We start from the raw sequence: 11,018 nt of genomic DNA on the forward strand, positions 1-11,018 counted from the left end.
AGTGCTGGCTTTTCTATTCAACTTTATTGTCTCTGAAAGTCTATGGCTTTCTTTTGGCAAAAGGAATAGCAAATAAACATGATTATACTCGTCTTTAAGATCGAGTTCGTGAAAATAATCCGTTATATCGCAGAGCAGTAAATCGCCAAGCGTATTTTAACATCAACAGATTTAGGGAATGGTAAGTAATGTCGATACTACCAGCATGCCATCACACATGCACATGATGACGGCTAGTGACCGCATGGTTTGGATTTCTCTCGAAAACATGACGAGTGTTCATTCGGTTCACGCGCAAGAGACAGTAGAACCATCTGATCGCGGACCCGGTCTGCGCTGCCGCATGGGTTGGGTAGGCGGCAGCAGGCACCGCGGATTGGCGATGGCATGGCAGTCGCACTCTTGCACTGATTGATTAAAGTGTTCAAGTGAGGGTTTCTGTTAATGTATGCCAATTGTCGGCTACCTTCTATCTCTGTCCGTGTATCTGAGCTGTAAGTGAAGTTTGTAGTCAGTTGATTGTGCCCGTTTCTGTTCGGTTCGTGGGAGGCGCACAGGATGTATACAGTCTCCAAGGGTCCCAGCAAGTTGGTGGCTAAAACTCGAAGAGGTAATGAAGATCTGACCCACTGGACGTGCCTATTGCGGATGAGATTGCAGAAAATATCATCTGACTAATTCGGGCAGAATGTTGTGCAATCATTTTTTTTCAATACCTCCTGTTCTTCCTGGTTTTTCTGATTGAAGAAAAGGAACAAATGATTGATATTTTCGTCATTCTGTCGATTTTTTAGGAATACCGCAGAATTATGAAAAGTTCGAGCTGATGCGTGATTTAGGAAAAAAGAACGGTGACTGTGATATAGCCAGTGAATTGAGGTGAGTGAAGAAGTTTACATAACAATTTCCTAACCTGAAACGCGCAGAACGGAGTGATGAAATAGTTTAATAGGGGGTTCAATAGGAAGATGGAAAGTTATTGCAAATGCTCTCATTAGTGCATCGCACCGCCAGCTAGGTTCGCGTTGTTAGTGTTATGTAACCGATACGAAAAGTACCGACAAACTGTGACGAGCCGGCAAGGCAACAGGGACGAGAGATTGTGTGCAGTTTGGAAAGCTGTCTGCTTGTCTGTGTTTCGGAAAGCCGGGGTGTTTCGTAACTGGTTAGGATGGGCTTGGCTTATTTTTTTTTGTATGGACGAGACAGTTTTCTCGTTAGTGGAGCATATTTTTTATGCAGATCATAAGTTTTTGTCCGTGGTGCCTGGTAATTTGACAAGAGGGTGATAATTAGACGGCGAGTTAGAGGGCAGCGCCCATCATGTGTGAGTTAAAAGAAATTGTTTTTCCGCTGGGAAACTAAACGCGAGCATGATTGAGAGTATTGCGCAAGGTAACATTTCAAGCACGTGCTTAGACGGTGGCGACAGGAAGTGCTGGTCATGGTATAACGTTGATGCATTCAAGATCACTCTTGTAGTCAATGGTTAACAGTGCAAGGGACTTTATTTTCAGAATACAAGGTTTTATTTTTACACCGCTTACTTTGTTTGAAATTGCAATAATAGTTTGAAATGAACTTCGTTTCTGAAGAAATATTTAAAGCGTTAAATTACATAGAATGAAGCCAATTCACATTCAAGAAAATTTTGTTTACTGTTGAAACAACTGAATGAATGAGTAAATTTTTTAATCAACAATCAGGCAGAAAATGTAATGCGTATTCTACTTAGTAAATTATCCCAAAAATATCTTCAGTTTCTTATGTTACATGAAGTCGTGTTTAAAAGACTTTAAATAATCAAAAATCTCAGTATCTAAATGATCAGTAATTTCATGTTGAAGTCGGAGAAATCAAATGGTACAATCAATATATTTGACCTTAAATTACGTTCACAAATTTGTGAGTTTTCTAAAACTGGTTACATAGATTTTTACATTTGAAAGTAAGCGTTTCGTCTCTCATTGGTGATAAATAACAAAAATTCTTGGTGAACAAATACGCGGTATCCTCACACTTTCGCAATACAAGAATCAATTACAGTTTATCAGGGATTAGAAGCACACAGTTGATAAGAGCTTTCCACGCTAGGCTCGTCAAATGCACCAGAATAATCTCGTTTCGTTTAATTTTAATGCGACAGGCCTTGTAGGGGTATGCATTTCCTGTCCCGCCGTAAGGTGTTCTATCCAAATTCACTATCACTGGAATATTTGCGTTCCGAAATTACCAGACGAAGAACGACGAAAACGCTACAGATAAGGGACCAAGATAAGGCATTGCGTTGTCCACTTTGTAGTCATGTGTGTCGCATCTCTGGTGACAAGCTGATGTTTGCTTGAGACCTAAACCGTTCTCCAAGTTAGGCGTAATTTGAGCTGACTCGGACTGAATCTTCGCATCCGTTTGCTTTCGTGCGTGCTCTGCTAGGGTAAGGTCTCTATTTCACCGTTCCACACTAGAACTGTACCTCATTGGAATTATTTTTGTTAAGTGCTTATTTTTCGCTTACATGTCAATGCTTTGTTCGTTGGAAAACGAGACGCCGTTTGCGATCACGTGTGTAGGTTAGAGAGATAAGGAGCATTTTATGTAACGTGCCCTCAATGATCGCGGCTCACACGGATGTTGTTTGATGGAAAAGTTAGTATTGGTAGGGTGAAGCGAAGGATTTCATTGGACCTATTCGTGCATGGTCAAAATAGCACATTTACCGTATGTCTGAGAGCACGATTGACAGGTTTATTTAAAACTTCACCCAGAATGACTAAGTGCTATTGCGTTCTGTTAGCGTTACCTTTAGCTAGACTATTTACATTATTTTTTTTTATATTCTTCGGCAGTGTTCCACGACCGGTATTTCAGACTACGAAGAAATCGACCCCACACTATCTACGAGCACAGCAACAGCAAACCACGGCAGAGCATCTCAGTCCACAACACGAGGAGCTGATAAAATATATCAATGATTGTAAGTAGGAAACAAACGGGTAAATCCTTTTGACCGGTCCCTGTCCCTGCCTTGTTCAAAACATAGAAGCTGTAGATAAAAGTGGGTAGAATTCCAGGAAATCAAATTTTTATATGTTTTATTTTTTTTATAAACAAAACTTGCCTTGTGCAATTGGTGTTATCTCCAAGTAAACGGCAGTTTTGTGATCATTACATACGATTGCATGGATGGATTGTTGGAAGGTTAACCTTTGAGAGTGCGGCTTCGGTTTGACGCAAAACGTTGCGTAGATTTTGCGCAAGAATCAGTCTATGGAAAACATTTGTGGATACATTACGTTCGTTCAACATGTTCAGAACTTATGGAACCGAATATCTTCCTCGCGTTATTCTTAGAATTTTGTTTGTAGCTACTTATTTATTTTTTTTCAAGTCAATAATATTCACTTTTGATACACCTAAAGACAAGTCTAACATTCAAAGCAGAAACCATTATTCCTCCAGTTTTCTCCTCTACTGAGACGTGAGATGTAAAAGTGGGTGCTCATAGAATTGTTTAGACAATCTGATTTGATAATTATTATTGCGGTCAAAGTCAGACACCGACAAATCAAACGATCTAAACAAATCGTAAGGTTGGCAAATACAGCGCTATTCGTTTCAAGCTGCATTTTGCATACCGAGGAAGTTCATAATGTCAGTCTATGGAGCAAACAAAATTGCTTATTTTTTTATATTCTATACATTGAATTTTAGATTTTAGATTGAATAAAAAATCTAGGAAATTACATGTCAGCTTTTGGCCGATCAATACACACTTCGAATTGAAACACAGCTGAGCTGTTGAAAAAAACAATCATGAGATTTTGTTAGCGTCGGTCGAGTGACCTTTCAGCCTTTACCGTCTCTGTACGTCATATGACTTGATCACATTATTTAATGCCTCGCTCTTGTATACCATATGAGCACAGTAAAGTAAAAAAAAAAAAAAAAACAACACACGATCTATTTTTAATTCCGTACTTTTCCTCTGTAACGTGCAAAACCATTTTCATCTGCTGCGTTTGTTTAATTTTTTTTGTCGTTTTCAGCGTGGAATATGGCGGTAGCACCAAACCCCTACGATGTTCCGGGATCACCGGATAGCACAAGTATGTACATTGTAGCAGTATGCTCCCGTATGGATAATAACATATCCTTCCTTCACAGGCTCCAACATCTCCCTCTCATCGTCCTGCAGTACCAGCTCGGCGTCGTCCACCTGTTCGAATTGCAGCACGACCACCCTGTACTACAACGATCCGCCCAGCCCGGTGCTGGTGGATTTTAAACCCTTCGATCTGGAGTCCTGGTGGGGGAGGAGAATATTCAACAATATTACCAAAAATCTGTGAAAGTCTGAGGCGCCAGAGCTGTCGTCGAGCGTGCGAACGTTAAACAAAGAAACTTATTAAATCACATATTTTAAATTCTACAAACTACTCATACAAAAGCTACCGCGAAACTAATCAGCTGAATCGATAAAAAAGCAAACAAAGAAACAAACAAAACAAGTAATCTGTGAAGCTGCTAGGGAAGTCTAAATTGTATAAAGTATAGAAATATGTTAGTGGAAACAAATTTGCAGGCAAAACGAGGAGTGCATTATCAGTTCGGCAGCACAACCAGCTAATAAAGACTATTGTAGAGACGAGAAGAAAACTTGGAAAGGGCGTAAATGTGTGTTTCTGTGATGAGATTTAGAGCATTTAGGAGTGTATTGATTTTTTTTTTGCGAATGAATGCAATTGCAATTAAAAAAAAAGAATGTTCTATCCGCTAGGCTGGGTTTGATTTCCAATAGGTTCAGAGTTCCTTTGATTATTGGCATTGTACAAAATTTAGACACGAATTCGAAAGCACAGTAGAATATATCCGGTTGGATCTTTGCATGGACTACGATTCGAATATTTGTTTTGATTTTGTAGTGAGTATCTGGCTTAATTCTGCCCCTTTACGCGTCAAGTGTTCTTCGTATTGAGGCGTAAAATTGGGCTGAGCTGAGGGCTTTTTAGAGCTTTAAGGGCTTGAATTACGAATCTGGACCGAGTAACGTTGGAAGTAGAGAAAACAACAGTGTTACGATAGTATGCTAGCAAAAGTTGTGCACCAGGAGGGAGATCGCATCGTGAAAAAGTAATTATACTGAGATAGTTTTACCTATTAGATATGTTACGGAACTGAGATAAGATACTAAAATGTGCTAGTACGAAGAGGGAGATGTTTGATAAAAAATAATGTTGAAAACTTAGATACTCTGCTGTTGTTGTATTAAAAGAAATTCCTTATTGTAATAACGTTTGCGGTAAAAAATGGACAAAAATTGCCGATTTTTCATGGGTTTACCTTTAATCGCACTGACGAAATTACTCATGCATTATCAATCATAGTAACCCATGGAGTTAGCAAAAAAAATGACAGCTCTAACTCTAACTGACATGGCGAAAAAAGTGAAGCTACTCCGTTCAGAAGTGTCGCGACGTGGCAGTGGTGATGGACGACGAGACCTATCTCACCCTGGATGGCAACGATTAGCAGGGCACTTCGTAGTTTACCTCCCCCACGAAGGAAATGAGCACCGAGGTGAAGTTTATTTCACAGATCAAGTTTCCCAAAAAGGTGCGGCTGTGGCTGACAATCAGCGAGAAAGGGATGTCAAAGTTGCTCTTCTTTAGCTCCGGGCTAGTCGTGAACGGGGAAATTTATAGTACGAAGTGCCTGCCAGAAGTTGCGTCGGTCATTAAGAAATACCATAAGGGCGAAGAAACGGTGTTCCGTCCAGATTTGGCGTCGGCCCTTTATTCGAAGCGATCGTTGAAGGAGATGGAGCGGCTGAGTATCGATGTAGTACCGAAGACGACGAATCAGCCCAACGTCCCCAAAGTATCACAACTAACTTACAGAGAGACAAACACAATTTCAGCTCATCCCACATCTGATAGAAACAAGAGGGGTGTACCACTGTACAGAAAAAACGCAGAAGTACACCGCAGAGTCCACTGGCGTGTAGTCTGGAAAGTGAAAAAAACCTACCGGGCAAAAGTGTAGTCCTCGTGTAGCTACACCGCGAAAACAAATTCGACCAGAGTAAACTCGACTGGCACGAGCAACGCAGTTTATTTTTTTTTCTTCCAATCTCTTTTCCTCTTCTGCCATGCTCAAGAATCAAACTGTAAAACGCACCGCAGAAAGCTCTGCTGTGTAATTATTGTGCTTGATGTCCATACGTGTGAGAAAGTATACCATAGTTCATTGTCTCGCAAAAGAGAGATTTAAGATTTCCCCGCGGTGCTTTCAGGAAGCTCACCAGATAAAAATCGTCTATCGTTCTCTTCTAGCATGTGCGTTGATTTGCGCTTTAGTGTGAGAGCAGTTGTTTTCGCAGCGCAAGATGTTCTCCCGCACTCTAGAGGTTTTCTGAGGAGAAAAGACAAACATTCTTGTGACTATCCTATCACAACCTCTACTAGGTGCCGATCGGGATACAAGTAACCTTAGCGGTGATCGGGTAACCAACCCCCAATGGAAACTTTGGAAATGTACTCACACAAAGCTCCTCATGTTAGGGGTGGCACACAACAGCGTCTGACTCGGATCGGGCGACTGAAGCATGAAATTCGGCGTGTCGCCAGCTATATCTAAGACGACAGGTTAGTCGCGAGGCTAGGTATCGCAACCCTAGTAAGGTAGCATAATAAATCCAGATAAATCCAGAATCATACGGAACGGAATAATCGCGATCGAAGAAGGACAACGATCATCGGAAACTTGGTACTTGGAATGTAAGCACTCTACTCGAACCGGCACGCGCAGGTATCTTAGCTAGGAAGCTGCGGAAGGTGAATGGGGAGGTCGCATCAAGGAGGTGTGATGACCAAAGACGGGAGAACGTGAATAGGTGTCGTTTAAGTTGTTCAGAGGACCAAACGTTGACTCGGATCAGTATCGTTTGGTATCCAAGGTCCGCGTCCGGTTGTACAACGTATTGAAACAACGAGGAAGATACCGTTGAAAATCCAACGGTTATCAACTGGAAAGTTGATGAGCGGATCGATGAGCAAATTAGAGGGGACCTGAACGAAAGGTAGAGACATATCCATAGTACGATCAGCACCACAGAAGTGATGGGTACAGCTGCGACAACCACGCCTAACGAGTGATATAACGCTGAGTGTAGCGAGCGACGGATGAGCAGAACCGCGCCAGAGGTCACATGTTGGCTACGGCTGTGACACGTCAGAGCGTAGGAAGATAGCGAGCAGCTGGAGCCGCTTAAAAGAGACTCAGTCGCCGGAACAAACGTCAGCATTGGGAGCGACAAAAAGATTAACGGAACCAGGAACCGAAACGTGTCATGTGCAACGATAGGGAAGGGAACCTGATTACCGTTGAATCAGAGGTGGCCAGGCGTTGGATCAACCAACTTTGGACGAGGTGAGAAAAGCAGTTAAAGAGCTGAAGAACTGCAACGCAGCTGTATCGTGCAATTCATCGGGTCGTGCTGAAGGTGTGGGCTGATTAGGAATTGCCCTCGGACTGGTTGGAGGGTCTCATATGCCCGATCGACAAAACAGGCCACCGCCTCGACTGTAGTAACTATCAGGGCATAACTCTTCTCAATATCGTGTTCAAAATTCTCTCCCGCATCCTGTTCCATCGACTGAGGCCGTTGCAGGAAACCTTTATTGGCGAACACCGATGTGGTGTTCGAGAGGGACGCTCCACCACGGACCAAATGTTTACCTTGCGACAAATCTTCGATAGATTCCAAGAATTCAACTTGCAAACTCACCATCTCTTCATAGATTTCTGGGCAGCGTACGACTCAGTTAAAGGAAATGAGTTATGGCAGATGATGGGCGAGAATGGTTTTCCAACAAAACTAATTAGACTGATTTGTGCCATCCTTGATGGTTCCACATCAAGCGTGAGGGTAACCTGTGAGATATAGGACGCTTTCGTGACCTCAGATGGTTCGAGGCAAAGTACAGGCTGTCAAACTTATTGTTCAACATTGGGTTGGCGTCTCACAGTCCCACACGTAGAGCGGTGGAAAAGGCCTTTGCACTTCTCAAGAGGGAAGCTGCAAGAATTGGGCTTGTCATAAACTCTGCCAAAACGAAGTACATGATGGCTGGTAGAGAGTGTGCTAGCCCGTCGAATGTTAGTGCTGCGGATCGCCTGCGGTATTGATAGATGGGTAATCAATTGAAGTAGTCGACGAATTTATTCTTCTGGGTACAGTGGTAACGTGCGACAATTAGGTTAGCCATGAGATCAAGAGGCGGAAGGCGGCCGCAAACGGTTCCTTCTGCGGATTGTGTAACCAGCTGGGGTCCCGCAGCCTGCAAACCTGGACTAAACAAGCACTCTATAAAACACCTATTCTTCCGGTGGCCCTCTATGCCCGTGAAGCATGGACACTGAGAGAGGCTGATCGGTGAGCTTTTGGTGTTTTTTTGAGTGTAGAATCTTGCGGTCAATCCTTGGCGGCAAACTTTGAATTGGCGCAGAAGCATGAACCATGAAGTGTACCAGGTATACAAATAGGCTGATATAATCAAGTGGATTAAACACGGAAGACTACAGTGGGCTGGACATGTAGGTAGAACGCCGGTGGAACGATCAGCCAAAACTATATTTAGCAGGAATCACGATAGAGGTCGCCGATGCACTCATTGGATATGTGCTGTTGACGAGAATGCCCGCGAAATAGGTGTTAGAAGCTGGATTGGAGCCCAAGATCGAGTGATATGGCGACGTATTCTGTACTCGGTACTGCATCGATAATCGGTCTGTCGCCGCAATAGTGAAAGTAAGTAAGTACCTCTTGTTCTGAGCTTTAGAAAAGAGCTGGTGATTGGTAGAATGCTGAGAAACTAAACTAATAATAATTGATATTTAACTCACTTTTTCATCAATTTACCATTGAAAAGAGATGCCAGCAATAATGCACCAAGATTGGTACAACCTTCACGGAAGCATTGTCTCGGTAAAAGAGCACTTTTTTCTTCGTCATATTTAGCCATTCTGCATTTGTTTCAGGGTTTAATTTATACATAAATATCCAATAACAATGTTTATTGATTATTTTACCATGTTAAAGATAGTCGATGCCGGTCATGACTTGTGAATCTGGCCAAAACTTTGCCGACTGGTTTTTGTGTTTTGGGAGCCAGTTTTACAGATTCAGTCCGTTTATTGCTTCGTTTTGACCGCTTCTGCTTTCGACGAGTCTGTAGGCCCTCCTTTTCCTCAGCACTCATAACGTTAGTCGATGAGGGACCTATTTCACTTGTATTTTACTGTTTGAGTTGCTTGGACACTTACAACTTCTTATTTGGCTAATTTTTTGATAGAAATACCAGTCAGGGTGCCCCATTTATGCACAATCCGTTTTTTGGTCGAGAGAAAGGCCACGCATTTTTAAACTTCTGCGCAAAACGTTAAACAAAATGACAACATCTGTTCCTTTTGCATGTAAACAACAAAACGCAGCCAAAGTTTAACAGAATACTGTCCGTTTTTCGAAATGACAGTTGATCGCAAGTGTATTGATAATCATTGGAACAGTCTACATATACGCACTTCTTTAAGGTGCCTATGATCTTAACTAGATCACTGAGTTGACCTTAGTGTTCATTTAGTGATGTTTTCCTGCGTGACTACCTCATTTGGCCTTCCTGAGCGTGGTGCATCGGTTGTAGAAGTACTGCTACGACGAAAATTAGTAAGTCCATACTCTACGGTTGAACAAGCTGGTGAAGATGTTCCGCAGGGGATAGCTCCAAACGGCCGAATCTCAAATGGCCGAATTTCAAACGGCCGAATTATATCAATACTAACGAAAGGCCGAATCACGAAAGGCCGAATTTTATTTTTATTTCACTTGTTTTTTGCTACTGCTATTTTATGTTCCATACTTTTTAAGCAACATCAAAAAATGGATTAAAAATTGAAAACTTCCTTTAAATGTGTAAAATAACTAGCTTTTTGGTTGAACATTCTGTTTGGAAACGATATCAATGCGGTTCTGCCGCATAATCGAGGGCAAGGAACCAAGACGGCCCTAAGCCACCGCAGTGTCCGATGGCCGAGTCGGTCGCCGACCCGCCGTCGGAAGCGACGGCCTCTCGCATGCAAACAACTGATCTACTGGATTGCCCGGATTACTGAAGCGTAGGGGCAATCCCTTAATTTACGTCCGAACGAGCGGTAGCGAGTAAGGACAGCATGCGCCCGGACAATCGAGTTGGTTCGGCCTTTTGTGGTTCGGCCGTTTGATACATTCGGCCGTTTGTTATTTCGACCGTTTGAAATTCAGCCGTTTGTGATTCGGCCGTTTGTAGGTAAACCTTATCGTTAAATTCCCTAATACCATCGATAACTATCGATAATTATCGATAGTTTGACAACTAGAACCAGATAAAGAAAAACAACAAAATGTTGCTCCCGTTGTGGACAGGAACAATATTCAAAAGTTTATTCGCACACATAATTCGCACTTAGGCGAAATCTTGTCGTTGTCCGTATAAGGTAGAGTGAGCGAAAATGAGTATCTCTCAATTTTCTAACAATTTTAAAGAGGATTTCATGTGAAAGCAAACAATCATCGAATTCTCTTTAAACAAAGTCTAGGCCAATATATTTTTTCAGTTCTGGCATCGTTGTGGAGTAAGAATGCCAATGCGAGGAAAATATCAATAACTTTCGAAAACGCGGAAAGCTTAACGATTCTATCGATAGCCGGCAGCTATCGATACTATCGATAATTATCGATAGGTTTCCCATCCCTAGCTTAAACAGCAAGAGAAGCAGAAATGTAGACAAATCCTCTAGTTCTCGACACTTCAAGCGAAGTAAAAATTAAACGGTACTGTCAAAATATAAATAGTCGCGCATGAACGCACGTTGGATTCATCGGGTCTGTAAGTCCTGTGAACTGAACAATAAGTAAATTCTTGTGTAAAACAAACAATCGAATGAAATTGTTAGCAAACTCATTTACTGTGTAACTGTGCAGT

At 42.1% G+C, this 11,018-nt stretch overlaps 1 protein-coding gene across 1 annotated transcript; it reads left to right on the top strand.

The window, feature by feature from the left end:
* The first annotated feature begins 351 nt into the window (after positions 1–351).
* Positions 352–5,245, top strand: LOC129724734 (uncharacterized). The gene is made up of 5 exons (XM_055679865.1): positions 352–610; positions 795–879; positions 2,847–2,974; positions 4,047–4,106; positions 4,165–5,245. The coding sequence occupies exons 1-5, from the start codon at positions 559–561 to the stop codon at positions 4,347–4,349; spliced, it is 510 nt and encodes a 169-aa protein (XP_055535840.1). The 5' UTR covers positions 352–558; the 3' UTR covers positions 4,350–5,245.
* Positions 5,246–11,018: the final 5,773 nt, after the last annotated feature.

Source organism: Wyeomyia smithii, chromosome 2 (assembly GCF_029784165.1).
Source record: "Wyeomyia smithii strain HCP4-BCI-WySm-NY-G18 chromosome 2, ASM2978416v1, whole genome shotgun sequence".
Taxonomy (NCBI): domain Eukaryota; kingdom Metazoa; phylum Arthropoda; class Insecta; order Diptera; family Culicidae; genus Wyeomyia; species Wyeomyia smithii.

Coding starts and splice junctions, on each gene's coding strand:
- LOC129724734 (XM_055679865.1), top strand. CDS start 559: ATGTATACAGTCTCCAAGGGTCCCAGCAAGTTGGTGGCTAAAACTCGA. Junction 611..794: donor GGTGGCTAAAACTCGAAGAG/GTAATGAAGATC, acceptor TCGATTTTTTAG/GAATACCGCAGAATTATGAA. Junction 880..2,846: donor GATATAGCCAGTGAATTGAG/GTGAGTGAAGAA, acceptor ATTCTTCGGCAG/TGTTCCACGACCGGTATTTC.